The sequence below is a fragment of the Triplophysa dalaica genome, chromosome 8 (assembly GCF_015846415.1).
Source record: "Triplophysa dalaica isolate WHDGS20190420 chromosome 8, ASM1584641v1, whole genome shotgun sequence".
Lineage (NCBI taxonomy): Eukaryota > Metazoa > Chordata > Actinopteri > Cypriniformes > Nemacheilidae > Triplophysa > Triplophysa dalaica.
In genome coordinates this window covers 4,714,859-4,741,558 of record NC_079549.1, presented here as the reverse complement: position 1 = coordinate 4,741,558, position 26,700 = coordinate 4,714,859, and the positions used below count along the sequence as shown (strand labels likewise).

Genomic DNA, 26,700 nt, shown 5'->3' with positions numbered 1-26,700 from the left:
ATCAGTTCTACCGTGGTCTAATAGCAGAATGGCTCACCACGCAATGGAAAACTCTCTCGGCCTCTCTGGTACACAACGCACCGGAGCACACACACTCTCTTTCAGACGGCCTAGCACTCTCCGGCCTTACACAAACACGGTGTCACCTGTTTCTTCAAGCCTTGCACTGCAGAGGGGCGGAACAGACCGGCCACTCGCTGACCTCGCAGTTACATAAGGATATGTATAATACCGAGTCCGGGTAAACAAGTGATGTCAGCATGCACAAATACACAAGAAACACGCTCGGCCGTGTGAGGTTTCTGTTGTTATGGATACATGTGATCACAGTTCAAAGTGGGCCTCGTGACGGCACAGATAAACATGACCCATTATACGCTAATGCGCACAACTTAACCAAACATACTAATGCAAACACACATTGCGGTTCATGTTTGCTGTTTTCTTTGATTTGTAAGCACGTACGATAGAATAAAAAGAAGGGTTGGATAGGAAATAGGGCTGTGCGTATAATGTTTTATAAAACTGACACTGACTCTGAAATCTGATTGGACGTTGAAGTCCCATTCAAATCTTTAAACACACATTTGTATGTATTGCACCTAATCTGTTTATACAGGATCACATAATGTTACATCAGGAGAATAAACATATTCATTTATTTATTGTGGTTATTTATGAAATATTAGGTTCAAACTTTTCAACAGAATTTTGTGTCACGTCCAGGGCTGTAAATGAGGGGAATGCAGGGGGGGGCTCCAGGGAGTGTATTTTAAGGGGGGGCTAAGTTCCACTTCAAAATGTAGAGCTTTTACTACTTACGTGCATAAAGTGGCTTTTTCTGCGTCGATGGTTTAACAATATAACAAATATGTCCAACTGGAGTCCCCTCAGGGAATCACAGCCGTCACAACCACACCTATTCACTAGCGTGGAACGGGCAGGTGGGAGACGGGCTTGCGGGTGGGGGCGTGGGCTTTGTGAAACACAGTGGAGTTGAGTAAACTGAGAGCTTCAAAAAGTTTGAAATGCTGAACTGCATGCAAATACGAACTGAGATATAGCTTCGAGGTAAAGGGAAGTGAAGGGTGGTAAGTCTGTCATAAGTTACGAGCTCATGAAAATGTCAGACCATGAAGCAAAAACTGCGCAGTGCAGGAGTTTCTGTTAAAGTGATAGTTCACGCCAAAAAGTCATCATTTATTCGCCTTCTTGTCATTTCAAACCTGTGTGACTGAGTTTCTTCTGCAGAACACAAAAGAAGATATTTTGAAGAGCATTGGTAACCGGCACCCGTTCACTTGCATTGGTTTGTGTTCATACAAGACAAGCAAATGGGTACCAGCTTTCTCCAAAATATCTTCTCTCGTGTTCTGCAGAAGAAAGAAAGTCATATAGGTTTGAAATGACAAGAGGATGGTTAAATTTCATTTTTGGGTGAACTATCCCTTTAATGTGATTTTTGCTGGTGCTGACATGTTACACGTCAGATTTAAAAGTTGATTTTACATTTGTAAAGCCTCTGTATTGCAGTCTCTGTTTCAAACACAAAATTGCAGATTGCTTTACATGTTTATCTTTATGTGGGTTAAAGTCAATTGATGTCAAACTTCGTTTCAGGGAATGTTCCACTTTAAGTCATTATTATAAGCTTACCAGTCAGATTTTAATGTCTGAATTCTACATTTCTGTTTTATTTTGAGTTCTCGCTTGTTTTTGCCTTTCTCTGTAGTTGCTGGGATGCTACAGGTGAACTCTGAAGATCTAGGCTCCGCCCTCACCTCTGACGTGCAGTACTTTAAAGGTATGACCTTCGATTTACACTCATTCATACTTTTTGTTACATTGCGCTATATACACTCTTAAAGCTAAATGTGCTTCACGATGCCATAGAAATACCTTTGGTTTCTAAATGGTTTTATAAGAACCTTTAACATCCGAAGAACATTTCTGTCTCACATAAGGTTCTTTGTGGTGAAAAACAGATTATAAGAAGGAAAGAAAGAGATGTTTCTTTAACCAACCTTTGACCAAATGGTTCACGTGGAACCAAAAATGGTTCTTCTATGGCATCGCTATGGAGAACCTTTTGAGCACCTTATTTTTAATAGTGTGTGGAGTGAAATCTCACTACTTGCGACATGATGACACTGTTCATTCAGCTTAACCGGCCTTTACCCATTCACAATCTCATCAATGAACGTGGCCTCCGGCGTTTGGGCTCAGATTATATTACCAACGATCCCAATTTGGCTCAATTTGAGCTCAACTGGACAACTGCCCCATTCATAAAATGCAGACACAAACACACATTTCGGTCGCGAGGGTCTAGACCGGGCGAACGTTTGCCCGTGTGCAGAATTACACAACAAGCGCAATGTGTGTGTGAATCACATGATCGAGTGTCTGGATGTTAATCCAATTCAGCCACTGACCTGCTGCCCAAAATGACAAGCACGCTTGGCATTGTTTGGTTTTCTCCTCCTCATACGTATGTGCCATCTCGATTGTTCTTTGTTTTGTTTATTGTCTCCTTCAGGCGAGTAAACAAACGCTTATAATGCCACGCTTGTGCGCATCCGCAATTATGTAGTCTGATATACGCAGCGAATGAATTCATCTCTGATGTTCTTTAGTGCCCTGCGTAACGCTGGCAGCGTGGGCATCTGGAAGTTGACGTTCTGTGGCCCGACGTGAATGAGATAGCGAATACAGTGATTCAGAGTCTGACATCATCAAAGGTCACAGAGCTCGGGTTCTGCACGTCCACCCCATCAGCATATTCGATGTCCCACAGTCGGAGCGACCAACAATAGGCTGCCTGTTTTTCTGCCACCCACATGCGCTGTATATCAGTCAGAATGTGACATACTGCCTCCAGTTTGTTTTCCTCTTTGCTCTGTTCCCCTGTTGTTTGGAGCAGACGCTGTCTGTTTGGATGTTTTTCGTTCCTGTCGCTACTTTTCATGTGCTGCCAACCCTGTTGCACAGAGTAGCCGAGACCAACGAGAATTTTTAAGCAGATCTATTGCTCAATAGTAGCTAATGGGATAGTTAGGCCAAAAATTTGAACTCTTTGATTTTTTTTCACATTTATTCATGTCATTCCAAACCTGTATATGAGTATGTAAAACACAAAAAAAGATATTTTGAGAAATGTGCTTTTGCGGCCATATGTTGGAAGTCAATGGGGAGGGGGTCATATGGCTCAAATACGTGTTTTTCTGTGTCTTGGTGTGTTATAAGTTGCTCATGCATGAATTAGACACGTGATATTGAAAAAATTAAAGTGTCGGAACAAAAGATGAATTCTGTCTAAAGGTGAGTGCTCAACCAGACCTGCATGAAACACCTTGTGTAACCACATATATAAAGGGTCAAGTAAAAGATCACTTTATTTTCTTGTCCAGGTGATGTCATAACAAGGCGCCACACGGTGGAAATGTCCAACTGTCTCAGAGACCTCCTGGCCAAAGCTCTGTACGGACGACTCTTCAGCTTCTTGGTCAATAACATTAACTTTTATCTCCAAGGCCAGGAAGAAAACATTGGGTAAGATCACATATGCAACGTGTGTCTTTTATGCACATGAAGTGTCTCTGCATGAATAAAAGTTCTGAATGAAAGAGATTATGTTGCTGAAAGCGTAAGGGGAAAATGATTTATTTGAAAAATGTTTATTTGAACCTGGTATGAATTGTTATTGTCATCACAGTACATAACTTTACTTAATCCTGCCAGTCACTGATCCTCACACATCTCAACAGTTCACTGAACTTACTCCAGCTGTGACTAGTAGTAACACAAACAAAACAAGTCCTTCCCAAAGACCTTCTGCGATAACATCGGTCAAAACAAGGGCTTACCGTAAAGTTTTGAAATAATTTACATAGCGCACTGATGCATTTGAAGGGTGAGTGACAGAGCAACACACCCAGACTCATTGCGTTATGAAGAAGGCGTCTTGCTGTAATAAGTGAAATTCTCATGGAACTCGAAATATGTGTGCACTGAGTCATCATTTCTCACAATTTCTTCTGCTAAAAGATCCAGGAACACGTAGTAAACATATTGTCCCCGTTTGGAAACTTCAAACTTGTTTAGCTTTTTTATTTGCTATGTGACACACTCTCTTTGTCAATGTTTTTCAACCAGAGGGCCAGAGGCCTCAAGATGACTTAGTTTCAAATTCAAACAAACATTAAAAGTAGCTAACGTAACTAAAAATCAAGATATATCTTAGTGATCGGTAATAGTTATAACTTATAAAAATATTTTGACATATGCTAAGCTCTAGAATATTTTATTAGGTACAGTAGTTATTGTTTTGAACAATAAAGTCAAAAATATTTTTCTGACAGAATTTGAAATATCTTATTAGCTAATTTTTACCAAATACAGACGTTCAGAAAAGCTGTTTAGTTTCGGTTTTATAGTAAGAAACGACGTTCAAACGTCACAAACAGGCAAATTGGTTTAATCCTTTGTCATATGTGTTATTAAAAGACATATTTATTATACATTTTTGTTTAATACCAAACTATCCCTCTCAAAATGATTTGCAGCATCCTGGTTACAGGGTGTTATTAGTATTGAGCGGTTGTTATTTGAAAATAACAACCCTTGGAATGTCGCGACTGGCCAATCAAAATCAAGCATTCAAATGAGCCGTGTAATAATACATTATAACACCACATCATGATTAATTTTGGTGGCTTGATGCAAGACATTTTTCACATGTGTCATCGCATTAAGTTTTGAAAACAAAAGTCTTGGTTGAATTTAAACATGCACATTTTTGTGTGTAGTAGCTAACAGGAACTTGTTCTTACTTACTTGTCAAATTCGCTTTTGCTAATTTAGAGTCTTGATGTTTTAAGTATTAAGAAGAAATTACCACATACCCACATGATCAAAATCTGTTTGTAATCTATTTACAAACGGTTTATCATTGTAAGGAAATGAAGTTGTCACGCATAAATGGCTTCCTAGGACATTCTGATGCGTGATCGATAAATAAGCACTGCAGGCTGGACCTGGTTTGTCCTGGTCAGCGTTTCAGTAGGAACAGCTTTGGATGAGGCTAATGATTATCGATGTGTACATGAGAATGTTCATTACGGGTCAGTGAGGGCACGATACTGTAACTGCGTATATTACCAACACAAGGAAACTCACACTTACTGTGACTTAAAGCTGAACTTTGACATTTGTTGTTTGTTTGTGTATGTAAAAACGCCAGTACATTACCTTTGATATGTTACAATCGCCTTGGCACAGTACTTAAAAACAGGATGATTTCCATAATCAATAAATATTTATTTTGGACATGCTGCAGTTACTTCAGTCACTGTTTCCTTATCTGACTGATTCAATTATTTTACTTATAAATAAAATGAATTCATATGATGGATACATTCTAAATATAGATTTCAGTACTACATATTTTAATGTGTTTAAATAAAAAAATCTAAAACTATAAGTTAAAATCTGCTGACTGATGCATGATATTCAGCTGTGTTATTGGTCTCTGGTCTATTAATTTGGATGAGCTTTTGTTTTCAGCCATACAGTGTGTACAGTAGCTTATGTCTAATATGTACACTAGCTTATGGAATGCTACGATTCTTTTCTACATTTTCTTTTTGCTTTCGCAACCTATGCCACATGTAGCCTCAAACTGACAGCTGAATAACACACCTTTGATCCTTTTAATGCAAACAGACTCCACTTATGCACCAGAAGCTTTTTACCTTAACACTACTGCATGTACTGCAATTGTTATATGTACTTCAGATTTATTGAGTATGTATAGAGGCAGGCATTGAATGCACACTTCAGTATCTGAGTGAATGCAGGTGGTCATTATGGGTATCCATCACCTTTTCTTTAGAAAAATGATATTCAGCAGTCACGATTATTTGACATTTGCTTTTGACTTCACAGACTATTTTAGAAAATTCAACACCAGTTCAAAGTATTTCCTTTGTAAAAGGCAAAGAAAACAGTGAAAGGTCATACACATGTAATATAATATAATGTTGTGTAATGTACTATACTACAATATAATTATATACATTATACACGTTAAAATAGATATGTACTGTATGTGTGTGTGTGTGTGTGGCCTTTACTGTTTTAAACAGTATAACAGCATTAAATCTTCAGCCCAAATGTGTCTTTCAACCAAAGACTTATTGCTGACCTCAGATCAGCAGTCGAACCAGCAGTTCTGAATTGTGTTCTTGTCTGTTTTGGCAGAGATCCTGCGCTTGAGATAAGCATTCTCGACATCTTTGGCTTTGAGGAATTCCAGAGGAATGGATACGAACAGGTAAGAGACTGTACATTCTGACTTACAGGTAATTTGTCATACAGGTTTGAAACGACAAGATGGTGAGTAAATTATGACAGAATTTTTCTTTTTGGGCGAGCTATCACTTCAAGGCATGTGTATTTTACAGTCACGTGTTATTTTGGACCCAGATGCATACGTTACGTTCAATTTTCCCGAATCCCCCAAAGTGTGGTGTGATATAAAGCAACCGCCGTCAAAACCCAGAGTAGTGTTATTTTTCTGCTTTGAAGAGAGATGAATGTTTGTCTGAAGGCTAAGTCGCCACATGTGCACATCGCCACCCCCTACCCAGAATTCTCAGTAGCCTCGTCTACTGCGTGAGCTGTTTTTGTACCGAGGTTGATGTGTGAGACAGAGGGAGTGTTTTCTCCTTAGCTGAACCCTTGGCATCAGACACAAAGAAGACTTTGTGCACAGTTGGACTTGGCCTGGATTTGGCACCGAGCAATGTCATTGTGGATTTAGACTCTATAGGGATTGTGTATGAGGTAAATCAGGGGCGTTTGTGATGTAATGGTTAATATATATCAGCCTCTGTCTGAGCTGCTTGACTCCTTCCAGCTGTTAAACCAGTTGACTGATTTCTCCATATACAGAGGGTTTTGAAAACTCTCAGAAGTGTTCCGCTCACAATGAGTCTCATTCACAATGCGTGTTTTTACTTGTATGAGTCCAGATTAATGTGATGTACACCCAAACCATCTCCATATAGGGGTTTCCACCCTACAGGTCGGAAAGGTTTGATCTGCTCAAGGGTCATGGTTTGGGTAGACCTGCAGAGTGCCAGATATCCATCTTGACAGCTGTTGAGAGGTAGGCATGTGTGTGTCTGAGCGTGTGTCATCTTGAATCTATCTTGACAGTGTTGGACAAGGAGGTGTAAATCACTGCTGGTGCTGTGAGAGATAAGAGCTTACCCACAATCCCCTGGGAGACCACCTTGTGATGTCTATGTACGCGACGGGTTTGGGAATGCTTATGAAACGGATGTCGATGGCTCGTCTCCTAAATGCCTTTAATCCACACGTGGAGAGATTTACAGTCTTGACCTTCTTTTAAGGTCACAAGAATTGTGACTGAATGATATCGATTGACAGTGATGAAGGACTGAGACAGATCTGTTATGTTAATTAAAGATAAACCGTGATGAAAATTCGGTCATTTATTTTTCAACGGACGGATCTTTTTTGGTGTGTGGACCCAACTCTGATTGCGTCTTTTTTCATGTTCCTCATCTCAGCAGCTCTGATCTTTCTCCTTTTATGATGTTTGCTAAACATGGTCAGGCAATCCTATGACATCCTGTGGCGCTGCGAAAGTTCATGATGAGAGGTTGATGAGGCTCACCCGCTCCCATAAGATGATTATTTGTCTTCTCTCTCGCGTCCGCCATTCTTCTTTGTACTTTATCCAATGAGTGTTGCCACATAAAACGTGGACTTTGCCAATGTTGATACAGCCGTATACTTCCCTCTGACAGGCTTAACTTTTGCTCAGTTGTATCAAAACATATCAATCATATATGATCTGAGCTTTGTTAGTGGAATCAAGAGACAAAATGGTCTTGAAATTGAAGAATTGTTTCGTTTGAAGATACGTACCCTCTACTCTTTCCATCAGAATTTGTGGGTTTTAGACACACTGTCTGGAAAAGCTTCCATCGTTGGCTGAGCTGAGTTCTAAAGGGCCTGTTCAAACAAAGAATAATGACTAATGACCATCTAAAAGATCGTGAATCAAAATCTATATAATAATATAAATGCCTAGAGAATTTTAAACAGGAATCTGCAGCATGCCCATCTCTGTTCTGCACACCAAAAGCATCACGTTTCTCGCTCAAGATTACTCAAAGGATTATTTTTCTCGAATTACTCGAGAAGTGTCTTCTTTGTGCACCTGAACGTGTCAAACTATGTTGGTAAGCTCATTGCACATATATCCTGCTCAAGTTTTAATTTTACATTGCACGGAAGACTCAATTGAGGCGAATATTGCCTAGTTTGCTGTGTTCATCAGAACAAAGAAATATAAGCAGGTTTGGAACAACTTGAGGGTCTGTAAATGATGACAGAAGCCATGTTGATTAAGAGCCAAAAAGTGAACACACATGCTAGCTCTTTGTGTCACCACACACAATGTGTAGGTGCCGATAAAAGTTACAGTGAGACACTACACATGTCCGGGGGATATTGTTTGTAATGTATGTGGAACAGTAAATATATACTGTACATCTAGAGCACGAGTGAGCTTTGGTTACGCTTTACCTGCGCTTGCTATTATTGCTTTATGTGATTTAGTTTGTTGATTTTTATTTTAGATCTTCCGCTACTTTATGTTTTTACTTGTAATTTGAGTTTCAGGGAATATCTTAACATGCACAAATTGTGCTTAGATTTTCCAGCGATTTCAGTTGGATCTTGAACATTTCTCATATTCATACAGAATTCTTCACAGCCTATCATTGCCCTCTGGTTTTATAATTCTTTAATCAAAATATTGAACTCAAGATGTCGATCCAAGAACACATCCTGTTTGTTTAAAAGGAACAGATCAAGCAAAGTCCCGTATGTCATTGTATTGATGAGCATAATGTAAATAAGCTAAAAGGTTTAACAAAGCGTTTTTCTCTCTGTAGTTGTGCATTAACATGGTGAATGAGCGGATTAAGAAGCACACCACAGAGGTCCTCTTCCAGTATGAGCAACAGGAATGTCTGCAGGAGGGGGTTGCCATGGAGACGATACGCTCCCTCGGCAACCAGCCAGCGGTTCTGGACTTCTTCTTCCAGGTACAGAGTAATGGAGATTTTCTGGGAGTTGAGGAGACGGGAGAGTGCAATAGCAAAAAACAGCTTTTTCCCACCCTGAGGCTGTTGATCTTTTGTAAAGACCCCCGCTGTCGCCTCTTTAACTGCTAGGACTAGTCTCTTCATTTAGTGACTAAATAATAGATGTGCCTGCTGACTTTTTTTAAAAAGACAAGTTGATATACACCTTCACAAAGACATGATGAATTCCCCTCGATGTGATGAAGTCTGTTTTTTAGACCATGACTTTTAGCCATTTGTCAGATGTGACCATTTTATGAGTCATCAAATGATTTTGGCCTTTGGCAAAACAGAGTGACACAGCATTTTTCTCACAAAAACAACATGTTCTCTTACCACACACACATTTCAGAGTTTTCATGAAAACTTTGTTGTTTTCTGTATGTTTATAACTGTCAAGCTTCCACATCAATTCTGATAAATATCAAGGTTGTTTTAGTTGACTAAAATTAAAACTGAAAACATTTCTGTTTATTGAAATCAAATCAAATATTTCCCTAAAACTTAAAATAAATTAAAATGGAAATTTTGCCTTAGAAAGAAAATGAAATAAGTTTAAGCCACACAATTAAGCAAATTAACAAAAACTTAAATAAAAGTAAATAGTCTTATATAACAACATAAAAAACTAAGAAATAAATATTAAAATGACAAAAGCATTTAACAAAATTGCTTCAAATGTAACTAAAATGAACAACAAAGAAAAAATCTGAAAATAAAAGCAATTTAAATTTAAAACCAAAACTATAATAACTCTTATTAATATATTTAACATTTTGTTTATTTTTCTACTCCTTAAAAATGTGATATAGACTCACATTTAGTATAATTCGTTCATTTTAACCTAATTAAACATTTCCATTGAAGAACAAATAAAAGACATTTCATATAATAAGATATGTCAATATTAAGCAGCAGTCCGTAACTTTTGCCTCTTTCACCATCTCTGTTTGAAATATTAAATTGCAGGTATTTACGTACTTACCCGCAAAATCTAACCCGATAGCTGAAATTCTAAATCATTATTATAAATTTAAACTATCAAATTAGGGAAATGTAAAGAGACAGTTTCAGATTTTTATGTACTTTCTGAATAACAGATTTTTTTCCATAAGAGTTATGAGTTGCGGCTTTAGTTTCTCAATGTGGCGTCAATGCTGTATAGTATATTTTCGTGGCTCTCTGGAAATCCTTGATTCTAATTGGTCAGTTGCAGCATTTTGCGTCGTGATGTTATATAGAATCTCTAAAAAGACAAAGAGATTTCCGGCATGACTTGGCATTCACATTTCACATAATTATATCACATCCATTTATTTATTTATTTATTCGGTACATTCTCCAGGCAAAGCCCCAAACGTAACTCTATGTGTTGCAGAAGCCTCAGGGCGTGCTATGCATCATTGATGAGGAGAGTCAATCCCTCCGACCGTGTGAAATCAACCTTTATAAGCGTCTGCAGATGCAGCTGGATTCCTCCTGCACTGACTGCATTTCCCTCACAACCAAAGATGGCAACGGGAACCCCCCACCCAAAGATCAGGGGCCATCGTTTACCGTCACTCATTACGCCGGCAAGGTGGGTTACTGGAAGCTACACGCTCATGTGCTCGGCCGCGGTACCTCATTTCACACACAAACACCAATGCATAGTCAGATCCTTCCGAGAAACTCTCCTGAGAGTCAACATGCTATGTCATGCTGAGAGAGAAGGTTATTAATAGAGCTCGGCTCACATGTGTTTGTGTCTCCTCCTGATTGCAGATGACCTACGACCTGACCGGCTCGCTGGAGAGGAACAGGGATGTTCTGCCACAAAACATTCAGTTCGTTATGAAATGTAAGCTGTTGATTTGATCTCTACATAGTCACAGCTTTAAAAAGTTAACCACGGTAGCCAAAATGCCATAGTTGCTATAATGATTTTAAAGTAGTAATAAGTGATCAAACTATTTAGGTATCATTTTACATCAATATATGTGCACCTGCACTCTTAAAAATTAAGGTGCTTGAAAGGTTCTTCACAGCGATGCCATGAAAGAACCACAAGTTTGACCTATTCAGTCAAAGGTTCTTTAAAGAACCAGCTCTTTCTTACCAGTTTACAATCTGAAGTACCTTTTTTTCCACAAAGAACCATTTTTGAGATTCTTCAGATGTTAAAGGTTCTTTATAGAAACATTTAGATAAAAAAAGGTTATTATATGGCATCGTAATGCACCTTTGAATTTACATTTACAAAATGTTGCAAGATTATTAATAAATAGACATATAATTCTGATTAGTAGTAATAAAAACTGTTTAATTTAATTCAAGATGTTATATGACAGAGTATGTTCTGGCTCGAAACTCTAGATGGCGCAGTCCCAAAGTCACAAAATAATGACACACAGTGAAGCTGATTGGTTCCCTCCGTATCAGCAATCAATAAGCTTGCTTTTCCACGTTTAAATATTGGCTAGTGTTTGTTGTAGCAACGTGCGCAATTCAGAAACCCTCCTCCTTCCCCAGCTCCACATGTATAGATCCGCTACAAGGTGATCACTTAAGCTATGGGGGTTTATTCATATGTTATATTTGCAGCAGCAGCATTCCTTATATAAACACAGCAACATGCTGTGAACGTATTGGCAGTAGCAAGTGTCCGTACTTGCTCCGCCGCAGCAGCGTAGCAGAACTATTCCGACAAGACCAAATACTTTTAGATGTTATGTACACTACCATGCCATTCCCACCGAGAGTTGTCATGACAGAAATAACCTTGTGTTTGTCTATTTTGAATGATTTTTCTAGGGTTTCCAAACCTGTCCTTATTGTAATTGCATTGCCAATTAATTATAATGTGGTGAAAAAAGGGCCAACCGACACCAATTTTGCGACCTCAGTTTCAATGATGAGCCACTTTGAATCTTTCTCTGGCTTAATCTGTCACGCATACACACAAACAGACACTGTAGAGTTTTTGATGAAATGTTAAATGAACTGGCACTGCAATACTAGGGGCCGATTGATGGAGGCTGTCTAGTTAAGGAGTGAGATTGATTCATCGCTTTGTTTACACTTTGCTTATGATCGTGTCTCTACAGATTGTGTTGTTTTTTTGTTTTTTATGATTTGCACTTACATTCGAGCGTTTGAGTCTGCTAATGTGCCATTGAAGCTTTTTTGAGGCAGTCAAACTGCAAGCTCATAATTGAGAGCAGTTTAACTACATCAAGTTGCTCTTTAATAAAATACTACAAAATCTTTATAAATGTCTATCAAATCAGGAATGATGTGATTTTATTACATTTTTGAACTCTTAAAATAGAGAAAAATCTCCATTTGAGAGCTCAATTTAGAGCTCATTCTAAAGACAGGCCTCCTCATATCATTCACCAGTGAGACTACATTACTGTACAAAGCAAATAACCTTACGATAATATTGAACATAAACAACTTATTTATAGTTATTGTTGGAATTGAAAGCATTTTGTAAGCTTGTTGTTTATGTGAGAGCAAGGTGCCCAAATATTAGGGATGGCCAAAATCATATTTATATTTATATAAAGACGCCGTTTTAACGTTTTTATTCAATCACAATTTCACATTAAGTTTATAATTATAATGAAATATTAATAAAGCACTAATATTATATCCGTATATGTGTTTTTATATTGAAAAGATAAGCAATGTGGGGAAAAAGAGAAAAAAGAGAAACACACATGTAACAAAAACAAAATGTACAAAACACAATGTAGGCGTATATTGACAGTCTGTGGTATAGGATTATATTGTTTATTTTGTTTGCCATATTCTTGATAAGAACAAGCATATATGCCTAAAAACTCTGTTTCTCTGCCAGTTAACATTAAAGCATAAATAATAATACTCTTTTAATTATAAATTGCTACCAGGATCAGATACGTTCATTAAAGTTTATGAAACACTTTATCTTGAAATACATTAAAAAAAAAAAAAAAAACGGATATTCTTATATAATGCAGTAATGAAAAGCACATTTCACTTTTCTGTTCGCAAGACTTAAAATCCGTGGGCACACAAAGCTACACTCATTATGTAACACTACACATCTAATGCTATTTCAAAATTTAGGTTAAATAGTAGCGTCACTTTTTTACTGAATTACTCCATTGAATCTGATCTGATATGTGCTAACATGTGAACATGTGTCTGTTATGACCGTCACAGTTGTCCTTTTTGAAACACGTTTGTAACCGTGACCCTCACCTCATGTAACTCCTCCCTTTTGAAGAGGTCAGAGGTGGACGTGAGGCAGGAGCGTGTGCGCACAGCGAGATGTGAATGGGCTGCTGTTGTTTGTGTGTGGGTTCGAGGGGGGATGGTGTAAATGAGGGAAGACAATTAGCTCTGGCGCCTGTCGTAATTAAGCTCTAAATGTGTGTTTATTTTCTCTTTCTTTCCCCTCGAGCAGCTAGTGAGAATGTGCTCGTCCATCAAATGTTCCAGTGTAAGCTGACTCAGACGGGCTCCCTGGTTCCACAGCACCAGCGACTGAGGCTTCGTGGGCCCAAAGGCACGATGCTTAACAAGAGTGCTACGCTTAACCCTGCCAGAGACGCCAAGAAATATGTGGAGCTTAATAAGGTGCCCAATTGCAAAACAACTTACGCTTACAAAAAATGATATTGTGGGATGCTTGTTTGGTCACATCGGACATGGTGTGAAAAGGCCTTTCAATTTCACAACGTTGTGTACTGTTGTGGTAAATGACTGTGTGATTTGTAAACATGTGGTTCCCTTCCGCTATGACGTAGTTGTGAGAGAGATCGCACACCACATGACTCGTCCACAAACAAGCACACACGCCAGAACAAACTATATTTTTAGCTTATCGAGCTTGTGCTGGGAAGTGACCTAAATTACACACAGTTACCCCAAATACCTTCTTTCAATTGATCCGCTTTCCACAGCCAGCCAACTCTGCAGGGAAAACACAGGGCTTTAACCGATCGCCTACGTCACACCGGTCACAAACACACAGCTCTATCTCCTGCGTCTCCCAATTACCCCTTTCTCCTTTGTACTTCAAATCTCTTTCCTTTGTTTTATCTCAACCGTCATTTCTATTTCTTTACTTTCTTGGTGTCTGTTTTAGTGATTTCATGTCCCTTTCTTTTCCTTCCTCTATTTAACACCTCACCTTAAAGTGATCGTTCACTCAAAAATGACAAATTCTGTCATCATATACTCTCCCTTTTGTCATTTCAAACCGTTATGACTTACTTTCTTCCTCGGAACAAAAAAGAAGATATTTTGAAGAAAGTGGCAGCCATTCACTTCAATTAAATGGACACAAAACCAGTGCAAGTGAATAAGGGCCAGTTATCAACATTCTTTAAAATATCTTCTTTTGTGTTCTGTGGAGGAAAGAAGGCCATACAGGTTTGAAATGACAAAAGGGTTGAGTAAATGATGACACATTTTGTATGTTTGGGCGAATTATGCCATTATTAACAATTTACATTAATACATTAAAAAAAGAGAAATGTTTTGAGTCGAGGTAAATAGCATTCAGAAAGTAGAATGTGCTTAAAAACTGTATTGGTTTGAGAAAACCATTTCATTTTCCTGAAGCAAACTTGAATTTGTTACTTGAATGGATTTGTTTTTTTATTTTATTTTATTCACCCAATGCTTAATTTTTATCAGTGAACTTTGAGCACTTCTTCTTTCCTGATAAAATCCCTGTCTATGCCTTATTTCTCTCTCTCCCATCCATCTCTTGAGTATATCTAGGTCAGGGAGGGGTGTGTGGACTTTATATCCTGGTCAGGACCTAACACTGAATGCACACCAACAAATGGGGACTTTTGTGACCGTGGGAAAAAAATCTCATCAATCGTACAGAATAATATTTTGTAAAATTCTAAAAATGCAAAATGTTTTCTATGATCTTTAAGTTTAGGGGATAAAATATACAGTATGTTCAGTATATAAAACATTACGCCTATAGACTGTCCCCTCGGCGATAAACCAGATGTGTATGTGTGTGTGCGAGCTCTCCAACAGCGTCGGTCTTATGTAAGCCAAACAGAACATGAGCTGCTGGCACCCCTGGATACCCACATCATGAGGACCAGACCCATAGTTCCCTGCTTACATAAGCGCTTGTTTGATTCCCCTTGAGTGACTGAGACGGTAATATGAAGTAAGATTATGAGATTCTGCTGCAGTTTGAAGGAAAGAACACAGATGAGCGGTTTGGTTGGTTCGGTTTGACCTTTGATTAGAGAATTGGATAAAAATGATTTTGTTTTATTTGGGCACCTTCTTTTTATTGTGTCCTGAAATGAGATTTGTTGCTGTGGTCATGGTGTAAGAATTTTTCTGGAAATTGGGGCAACCCAAAGATATTTTGATGTAAAACAGGCCTTTACTCCGAAATGCCATAATCTTCTTTCATAATGAGTTGCTGAATGACTAAGCCATGTCATCAGCGTCTGCCTTTATTCCATCAGAACATCTGTTTGCCTTAAGAAAAGCATATTTCACATTTTTAACATTAACATAGTTTAAAATCAGATTTGTTCATTACAGTCATGTGTTGTTTTTATTTTCTGTCCTGTTTGTATATTGATATCACCACTTTAAAAAAAAGAACAAAAATGAATGGTCGTCAAAACAGCACATCAGTATTGCGTAAATATGCAGCATTCAAATATAAAAAAAAAATAGGACCTTGGTAATACAAGTTCCTTAGAGCATCATATAAAATAAATCGTATATAATATTAATAATTTAGTTACATGATAATACCATTATGGACACCATTACAGTGCTTTTTATTTATATTTTTTCCAAATAAGTTTTATTGACAGACAAAGATTACAGATGTATTGCTATCTTACATATTTTGTCTCTTTTGCCCATAAACAGGAGAGAGAATAGAAAAGGCTTTTTTATTTTTACAAAACAATAAAGAGTTATGGAAGTTCTGAATGAAGCGTCGCTGGAAATGTGTGTGGCTCCAAACTATTTGAAAGTTTTAAAAGCAGCATGCAGAAACTATATCTTAAGTTTATTGAATCTGTTGATTGTTCTAAATTGAATTACAATAGGACAGACCATAATGTACATCAGCACTCAGCCAACCTCAAGCTCTATATGTTATGGTTGTACACTGAAGCGGTAAGAATTCAATTTTAAACATACGTCCCAATAAACTGCTCCTTTAATCTTGAGTTCACACCAAACTATTACATCAAATGCGATACAGACACAGAATCAGACATACGTCCTGTGATATTTTATCTGTTACTGTAATCCAGAATGACTCCAGTTCCCATAATCGACTCTCTTCAGTGCTAAAAATCATTATGTTGATGATATAGCAGAACTATGATCTAAGAAACTTTCCAGATCCTGAGTCACCTTTAGATGAAATGAAATTGGCTGCCTTTATGTTGACTTATGATTAAGCCATCTAAACTCAATTTCCTGCAAATGACATGATTCTAAAGTATAGAGAGCAAATGAAGATAACAAGTGAGGAGGTTCAGATTTTTTTATTGAATAGAAGTAGCGCATTACAGAAAGACAGAAAACTGTGTTTATGTAAATCAAAAGTGTGTGTGGGTGTGTGTGTTGAATGATTCATTCATAGCTCTTCTACAACTCGGTTGCTATGCCAACATCATCCTTTAAAGGCATGGGGATATGACTAGGCATATGTGCAGCACAGCTCATCCTTTTCAATTTCTGCTTTATTCATGCTGTTGGCACAAAGTGTTTTGGGGCACTTAAGCCAGACAAAAAATGGATAGCTTCACGTTGCAGGGATCCTGCACTTAGCCCTTTTTCCCTTTCTCTGCGATGACATTCATACTTTTTGCATTGTGGCTTAATTGGCCCTAAAATTATGGAAATGCTCGGGTGTCTTAAAGTGTCCTGTGTTTTTATTTGGTTCCGTGTAGCTCCTGAAGAAGAAGGGAGCGACGTCCTTCCTCCAGAAGCTGGAGCGTTGTGGACCGGTTACTGTGGCAGTTCAGCTGAGGGTGAGTACACAGACACATGAAAACCTGCCCAGCTTCAGGACCTGACCTGACCTATTTGGATGCTGTGATGTCATCGTGCTTCTCCATTAGCTTTGGCTTAAAAAGAAAAACGCTCCTGATTTACAGCACCAAAAAGTTGCCAAACAACAAAATATATGTGCAAAGAAACGTCTTAAATGTACCCAAAAATAAGATTATTTACTTGCCCTAATGGTTGTCCACTGTGAACAAAATAAAGTTATTCAAATATTTTCGTTGTCATTAAACCAAAACGTATGGATTCAGTGTTTTGCCTCCAGTGGTTTAATCCAGGTCTTCTGAACTTATGTCCTCAGAGTTACTTTGTATGATGAAAAGGTCATAATTTATGTCATTATTTACTCTGAAATCAATGATTGTGTCAATACCGTTCAATTTTATTGATTTCTGTGTGTCCTTTAACTAAACCACACTACAGAAGAAACAATAAGCAAGAAGCATACCGGAGAGCAAAAGATGACGTTTTTTTAGTAGCACTTCCCTTATAAGCCCATGTGTTTATGGTTTAAAGAACAGGCTTCAGAAGAAGTGCTCTTTTGTTCTGCCGGTCTCTTTGGCCCAGTGTGGTTTGTGGGCAGAAAAGATTTTGGCCTGCAGATGTCTTGGTGATTAGGGTGGATAAAGAATGAGGGCATGGTTTTGGATAGTACTCGGTTCCCTTGAAGATTGTAAACACTATGGCTTTGTGAACACTGTTCTGTTTATCTGATGGCAGATGGGTTTGTTTTGATGAAACATCTTGCATTTTATGATCAGTATTTTAGCCAGTATGATGAACTAGAACATCTACCTATCACCTATCACAATTCTGTTTAATGGTTTGATCACAGAAAATGGCACTGAATTTATTTACTCGATTCAAACATGTGTGCTCCATAAAATAAAAGCAAACAAATCTCATTTGTGTTTGCATTTTCTTGCGTTTCAAATGTAGTGCACATGTTGTATGTCTTTCTTGGAGCTTATTGTTTTGCTGACATAAAGTATCGCGAACAATTGTTTCATATGGGTTTGGATCAATAAGAGGATAATAAATAACACTTTTCGGTGAACTACTCCTTAAGGCTTGTCCACACCAGGTCGATAATCGTGTGCGTTTATCGTCGACATTTAACGCCTCGTGACTACACAAAGGGCGCCAATGTGTGTGTGCACCGACGCGCGGCAGACGTAAAATTGTCATTTAAAGAAAAATACCTCAAGCTTGTTTTTTTGGTTTGATGCGCTGCGTTAACAACTGGCCGACCAATGAGATTGCCGCTTTTGTTCATGTGCTGTCTCGTTTCAGAAATGCAGGTAGGACACTCCGTATGCACCCTTCTAATGCGTGCTACTTTCATGAGAATTTGGTGGACACATGAGGTGTATCCTTCGTTGCTAGAGATAACCCATAATGCATTGCGACGGCAATCGTCTGTTATTTGAATAAACATCAACAGCTGCACATTCAATCAAAGACGTGGTTTTTAAATGTTAACAGTTTACAATTTGTGTCACGTTTTTTTAATCTTAGCAGGCGTATGTAGGAAAAAGGTTTACAAGTTTAAGTGATTTTTAAATGTTTTAAAATATTAAAAATATATATATTTTGGCATTGTTTAGGGTAGAAAGTAAGCAACTTTTTACCTTTTAAATCATGTAGATATCATTTTAATTAATTTGACAGGTGTGCGAGTGCAACGTGTTGTCATAGCAACGTGCTACTTCCTATTTCCTTTTCTTTCAATATGTCCTAGGAAGGACGTCTCGTTGAATCCTCCGTATACCGCATCCTTAGAGTGTTCAGCCTCTGGAGGACACAAGGACGCAGACTTACGAAACGAGAAACCGCTATTGACGAAGCGGAAACCAGATTAATTCTTCTTCTGTGTGACAAGCGAGTGTCAGAAGCATAAAGTTGCGCAGCGCCACCTTGTGCACCGGGGTATTTCTGTTTCTCATTAAGCGCCATCTATGTCAGAGAGTGAATTTGCACGTTCACTCAACTCATCGACAATGAAAATTGTTGGGTATGAACGCTGAAAAATGTCTCAAAAAATGCTGCCGATAAGCGCCTGCGATTATCGTCGCAGTGTGTACAAGTCTGTAATGTCTACTTTAGAAAAAAATATACAAATAAAAATTATGTAACATTTATAAACTAATCAATAAATACACCAGTTTTATGAATGTTTTTTATTCAATTCAGGCAGGAAAATTTTATAAAAATATATTTTGAATCCACTTTTGAGTATTTTTTAATCGGTTATGAGGAAGAACTGGTTCTCACATGCCATCCCTGCTGATGTCAACATGAAGCACACACATAGCTCTCCTTCCACCAATGGGAAGAGCGCCTTGCAGCACACCCACCTCATCCATGCAGACGTGCCTCGCGACCTCGTTGTCATTGCAGTGGCATGCAGCTTCACGTATGAACACCATATGTGCACGCGCACATGCCTGCACCACGACCTGATTTCAGACCCGTTTCTGTGTTTGTGCGGGATGATTGAAAAGACTACTATAAGGGTTTGCAGGGAAAAGCACACTGTGTCCCTATCTAATCCGTCCCCTCTGTGCTGGGCATGAAGCCGATTACATCATAAAGAACTTTCAATGCTCACCATCCTCACAAACACAGGCATCATTTATCCGCAACTAAATAGCTCCCAGAAGGGAGCAGCAGAAGAGAACAGAAATCCTTCTTCACAATAATAAATAAATTCAGGTCTAATGTGTTTTTCATTAGCGTTTGCCCTCACGGAAAGATGGAACAGTCGTAACTGGCAGCTTTTTTACTTTAGGCCTTTGAATAGCTTATTGTGTGTGTAATGGCCCGCTGCCGCGTCTCCCCATCGCTCTTTTATTGGCTGGCGTCAGGAGAAATGTCACATGACGATGACGGGCACACTGGAGGTCATGCTGACTCAGCACCGAAAGAGCAGAGACTCATGGGCCTATGATGCCATCAGTACACTACAGTGCCTACAGTCTTTTGTTTTGTTTTGTGTCTAAAAAGCAAGTCTTTGGCTTTTAGTCCCTAGATAAAGGAACAATTATTCTGACTAATTTCAAAAGGCATTTAACTATCAAGAAGAGTGTATTACCATCAACTGTATAAATGAATAGTTCGCCCACTTTAGTCATTATTTACTCATTGTCTTATTTTGACAAAGCTGTATGGCTTTTCTTTTTTAGATAATCATTAATGGAATAGTTCACCAGTAGGTTTTTGGTCTCTTTAAAACGAATTTATGAAGAGTGTGTGTATTCTTGTACTGTACAGTGATGAAAATTAAGAATTATGTCATCATTTATTCAACCTCGTGTAGATCAAAACCTGTATATGACTCTTTCTTCTCTGGAACACAAAAGAAGATATTTTGAGAAATGTCCCATTTTGTTTCCATACAATTGAAGTCAATAGGGGGCAACGTTTTTTTGGTTACCAGCATTCTTCAGAATATCTACTATTGTGTTCTGCACTAAAAAGTAGTCAAACAGGTTTGGAATGACATGAGAGTGAGTAAATGATGACAACAGTTTTCGGGTGTTGACTTTCCCTTTACTCTTCAAAATGATGCCATAAAGTCTGTTAAAACTCCATGTAATATTGCAAAATATTTTGATTCAAGTATAATGACGTATCAATTTTTAAGTAAACATAACTCATATGGACTATGTTTTGAAACATGATTTTTTTGTCATTCGGGGGTTGAAGGGCTCAGCCCCCATTAACTTTCATTTTTAAGAAGACTGGCTACTGTTTCTCAACTTGTCTGTTTTTGTAACCCACAGAAACTGTATTAAGCTTTTTTAAATAACATATTGTTAGATGTAGACAGAATGACTGAATAAAATCAATGTTTTTGGGTGAACTTCTTAAAAACACATTTAAAAAAATCAGCTTGATGTTAAGAGGAGGATGCACCGTTACTCTTGTTGCTACAAAAAATGGACGCAAACAAAGTCATTGAGACAGACTGAAGTAGTTAAACATAAAATTATGCAAACGGCGCTCATTTTCTATAATGTTCCTGCCTTTTTCTTTCCAGAACTCTCTATCTGAGATCACCAGTAAACTGCAAGCCTGCACACCCCATTTCGTTCAGTGCGTGAGGCCTAACAGCTTCGGAAAGCCTGATGTCTTTGACAGCTTCCACGTCTCCTCTCAGCTCCAGTATGTCGGGGTTCTGGAGATGGTCCGCATGATCCGCTACGGATACCCGGTCCGGCTTTCTTTCACAAAGTTCCTGAGCAGGTGAAATCTTATATCAACCCCTAAGTGAGTAAACCGATTGTATGGCACATTCCAAAAATGGGTTACAGACTGTCCCGTTACGAAATAAAGGCACAATGTTCTTTGTAAGAACTCCAAATTATTGCATTATATTTTGCATATATATATATATTACTCCCATATAAATAATTAAATTCAGAGCGTTTTCGCACACATTGTTTTGTTTACATATACAGTCAATCCCGACTAACACAGACTGAGGTACGGCATCTTTTAAACTCTATGTGGTCGTACACTGTATTATGTTTCTTTCTGCGAAGGAGCACTAGGTGTTTACCTCAATGTCTCAATCCATTTCAGCCCGGTCAAATAAGGTAAAGTGGCTTTCCGGGGAAATATATCGTAAGTGCACTTTCTCAGACGCTGATGTGTGTCAGCCGACTCTAGTCTGCACTACGAGTTGGAGATGTGCTTTCAGTTCAGCCGAGGTGATACACAACTGTATATGGTGTGTGTGCGCAGGTGTTGAAAACTGCATCTCCGGGTGTGACTAAAGGGGATTTGTAGCCAAGAAACAACATTTCCACGTCGGCCAAGTCGAGCCGTTCTTTGATCGACAGATGCACTTTTTGGAGCTTCAAAAATTGCCCCCCGTTCACTCCCATTCTACCTCTTGGAAGTAAAAAGATGTGTGGTAATATAACTCTGACTGCATTATTCTTAAAGAATAAAGCCATATTCAGTTAGGATGTCTTGAGGTCGAGTAAAACATAGGGAAATTTTGTTTCTTGGCTGAAATATACCTTTAATGGCGATTGTGAGAACTGTATTTTTGCGCCCCTATTTTTTTGATGGGGTGATAATGGGGCGGTTTTGGAGAGCATGAAGTCCTCTCGGATAGGTCACCCTGATCTTAGCTCAACTTCTCATGACTGGAACAAAGAGAAATGGGATAACGCATCGAGGAGACGGTGCGGCGGGAAAGATTGGAAATTGGATTGAGAAAGGGGGCAGGATGTAATTTCAAGAAATCTTGCCCGTGCTTCTCAGAATGTGAAAGTGAGAGATAAAAGCGTGAGGCAGAACGAAAGGGGAGCAGGCTGTTCCTTCTGTCAGACAGAAAGGTTCAGCGTGACTCCGGGTTCATCTTCCTCTGGATCATGGCGCCTCTTCTTCATGTCACATTGACACTCCCAGAACAGAACGGGTCCTCGGCATAGTGTTCCTGCTCATTTCACACAGTGCCAGAGAGGCTTAAAAACTCCTCACTCCATCTCTGACACTTTCTCTTCTACAACCCCTTTCAACTTCATTTCTGTCTGATGTTTAAACCTGGGTTACAGTGTAGTTTCGGCATTTTTGCTCATTTCTCTTTCTGTTCTTTTAATTTAGTTTACTTCATTTCATTTGTATTTCCTGGGCAAGACATGTTTTTAATTTATCACCAAAGTAACTAAGTAAGTAGGTAAATATGATTTCTGTTATGCAATGTTAAATTACATTACACAATTCACAGATAAAAATAAACTAAGTAGTTCACCCAAAAATGAAAATTCTTGCATCATTTACTCGCCATCTTGTCATTTCAAACTTGTACGACTTTCTTTCTTCTGCTAAACACAAAATATGTTTTGAAGAATGTTGATAACCAAACAACCACTGAACCACATATACTTGAACTGTATGAACACAAAATCACATTTCTCAAAACATCTTCAGACTCATTTACAGGTTTTGAACTACATGAGGGGGAATTCATGATGACAGATTTTTTCTTTTTAACTCTCTTTAAATTCAACATTACGTTCTAGTCTAAATCAAACTTATTTTTCTCGTTTCAAGGACATTTGTCTTTAAGATGCATAGATGTTTTCAATCGAAATACTGTAGAAAAGATTCTTATTTGTAACGTACAACAACAGCTCTTGTTTACGCTTCATAGTCATCATTGCTTTTTTCAGCTCTGCTGTCAGTTGTCTTTTCGTGTCTTCTTTTAGATTTACTCCGGTGTCTGATCATCTAATCTCCCCCCCGCTGTTCTTCTAAGCGATCTAATTCAGCGTGCTTTCATTAGAGCACACCGTTCTCTTTATTTCTCTGTGTAAGGGATAAAAAGGATTACGGTAACATTCCAGCGTGATAATGAATCGGGACACTGCTGGTCACATGACACTGAAAGTTTCCACTACTCTGGTGTAAACATCATGAATCTTTCAGAAAGAGAGAGCAAGACCAGAAGAAAGAGAGAGAGAGAGAGAGAGAGAGAGAGAGAGAGAAGGACTACTGGACACTTTATCCTTATAAAACATTTTAGCCTATAGACTGTAGCTCTTGTTGATGTGGGATTAAATGGCCCAGACTGTTTTTTTACATTTGTGTGTTTAGTCTGCGGGATAAAGTACAGAGCACAGATTCTCTTGTGATATTGAATCATGATTACTTTTGACTATGTAAAATTAGGTAGTTGAACTCCCGAGTTATGAGCTGTTCTGCTTTAGTATATGTAGAGATGACATTTAACATGACCTGACATGAACAAGTACCTGTAAAGCCATACGTGTCATTTTTAATGTTTAAATACGCCAATCCTTTTCTGAATATACAGAGACTGTGTAGATTGCCATTTCTTTAACTGTAGATACATTTCACCCTCTTAAATGTTTCTATTTGTTAACGTCCAACTCTGTATATACATGTTTCACGGTGGATGTTTATTGAGATTGTCAACCAAAAAAAAGTTAGCTAACATTAGATTTTATGGCCTTAGGAAAGAGTCATTTGTTCTGCTGAAACAGAACCTGTCAGGTTATGACATATGCCTTCCCTTTATTTACATAACGTATAGCAGCAGAGAGACCTTCTCATGATGCGTTGTGTTTCCCTGCGAGCGCCTCAATGGGTGACGCGGTGCCATGTGCAGGGTTTGTTTTCGTTCCAGTGTGTACAACGTGTGTTAACATCACAATGAGACTGTGGCGGGCCAGACAGGGCAGGGGAGCGGCGGCAGAGAGGCCAGACGATTGTGATGGAAATTTTAGGCTTTTAGAGCGGGAGGTTGATGCAGAGGTCAATTTTCATGGGTGACGCATCGCCAACAATATGTGTGTGTGCTCTTTATGAAAGTCAAGCTGCTCATATATGTCTGCACGTGAGCTTTTGCATCTTACTCGCCGTCTATATAAGAATGCGTAAGGCAAATCCTGCTTTTCTTCTGTCCCAGACACATTCTGGTTTTCAAAATGCCAGCGTTGTTCACCTTCTCTTAAGTAATAAGTTTCAGTATATGCTGTATCTTGATTTAATGGTTCAATAACAGATGGGCAATTCCAGCATAATGGGTGTGACGGAAATATAAGAATGTATTTATTACCAATCGATTGAATTATCTGATTATATTTTCCTGAATGTCCAGATATCAGAAAACTATCACTTTCAAGAGTGATATTCTAATATATAATATAAGATATATGGTAATATAAGATGTATAGAGTGTTTTAAAAGAGGAAAAAATTATGTTGTGGATGTGACATGAAGAGACAACATACTTGGATTTATGTGAATCAAATGTTAAAGAACAAAAATAGCCCAACAAATGGAGAAGGGGTGACATTTGCATGGAATTGCCAAGATGTCACAAGAAAGTTTTATAGCTCGTTCATTTTTGACCTTTGATAATATTCAATAAACTTTTTTTTTTCATTTCAACCAAATTTGAGATAAAATCAATTAAATCCAGTAAAAAACGGACAATTATAACACATAAAAAAATAACAAAAGTAATAAATTCTTCCAGCAATTTTTCTAGCATTTTTTGTCCAGCTATTTTTTTTAGTCATGTGACCAGATGCAGCCACCGTCCAAGTCCAAATGTACAAATTTCCTTAATATACAGTATGCTAAATGAGTGGTATGCAAACCTGGTGAATGTATTGTTTCCGATATGCATACTTCACATATACATACGTTTTATAATATACTGATTTTAACAGTCAGGCTGTACTTCTTGTAATACATTACGGCACAAACTGTCACTGTATGGGATAGCGGGCAGTCTATGTATAAAATGTGAAAGTATAAAGTGCATTAAATTGCAACTCTTAAAGGTCCAATGTGTACTTTTTGTAGGAGCGAAAACATGACCTCATCTTTGTCCTGTGAGAGCCAGCGTAGTGCTTTGAAAAGGGAGGGGAGTGAGCTGTTGGTTGCAATTCGCAACCTCACCACTGGATGCCACAAAATTTCTTTCACTGGACCTCAACTATCATCACAACATTTAATTAATTCTAAATCATCAGCATATATCGCAAAAAAAATATTGGTACTTCTATCACATTTACACTTACTAGGGAAAACAAAAATCACTACAAACTATTTGTTTGGCATTTCCCCCGATGCCTCATTCATGCTTTGTTTGAGCACACGCATGTGTTTGAGTTCCATTGACATGTGAATAAATAAAGAAGTGAAGTCCTTGGATAAATGCTGCTTTGTGTTTGCTTATGTTGTGAAGTCATGTGTACCCACCATTGAGCACGTCGCTTCCAAGGATGCTTTGACTTCCCCAGGCGGAAAGGGACTTGCCGTCACAAAGAACCCATTCACAGCCTCTTGCGCCTCCGACAAACCATTCATGAGCGCGGATGAGGCTGAGGAGAAAGTTATCCTTTTTTTAATGGATGTTGGTTATGACGTGCGAATGAGAAGTTCTTGATATTTTGTCTTTTTTTAAACTTCTCTATCATCATGACATGCTTCTCTGTCTTTCTGATTGAAGCTTGGTGTGTGCCTGAGGTCTCCGGTACTCTCTGCCCCAGCAGTAATGAACATGACAGGGTTATTTATCATGGTTAAGCCCAAGTCCTGAGGACATACTACTCATCCACTTTTATACACGGGCAATTCCGCGAAAATGTCAACCTTACCACGAAAACAGGGTTTTTACTATGGTAACAGCACAGATTTTAACATTTGGTGGTTCAAATACCCATGTGAGACCTCTCTTCAAATTTGTAAAGCATTTGTTTTATTTTATAAACAAGTATAATTTAAAGGTTCACACAATGGCTCACTCCACCACTTACCCCTCCCTTTTGAAACAGTTTGGTGGGTAACACAGGATTAAGATACTTTCACATTTTCCATTCTTTGCCGAAGGAGCTAGCGTATTTACAAATTACGTTCTAGCAGTTTGTCCGTTTAGGGCTACTGTAGAAACAAAATGGCGAATTCCATGTAA

General features: G+C 38.3%; 1 protein-coding gene across 5 annotated transcripts in view; it reads left to right on the top strand.

Annotated features, from left to right (window-relative positions):
- myo16 (myosin XVI) overlaps positions 1-26,700 on the top strand; it is a 158,896-nt gene that overhangs the window by 95,314 nt on the left and 36,882 nt on the right. For all 5 annotated transcript variants that reach the window (XM_056754901.1, XM_056754900.1, XM_056754899.1 and 2 more), the window contains exons 19-27: positions 1,733-1,804; positions 3,411-3,552; positions 6,262-6,334; positions 8,994-9,146; positions 10,564-10,764; positions 10,950-11,025; positions 13,621-13,793; positions 17,123-17,203; positions 21,280-21,485. In XM_056754901.1, the coding sequence (XP_056610879.1) occupies positions 1,733-1,804; positions 3,411-3,552; positions 6,262-6,334; positions 8,994-9,146; positions 10,564-10,764; positions 10,950-11,025; positions 13,621-13,793; positions 17,123-17,203; positions 21,280-21,485 (1,177 nt within the window). The remainder of the gene's footprint in view (positions 1-1,732; positions 1,805-3,410; positions 3,553-6,261; positions 6,335-8,993; positions 9,147-10,563; positions 10,765-10,949; positions 11,026-13,620; positions 13,794-17,122; positions 17,204-21,279; positions 21,486-26,700) is intronic.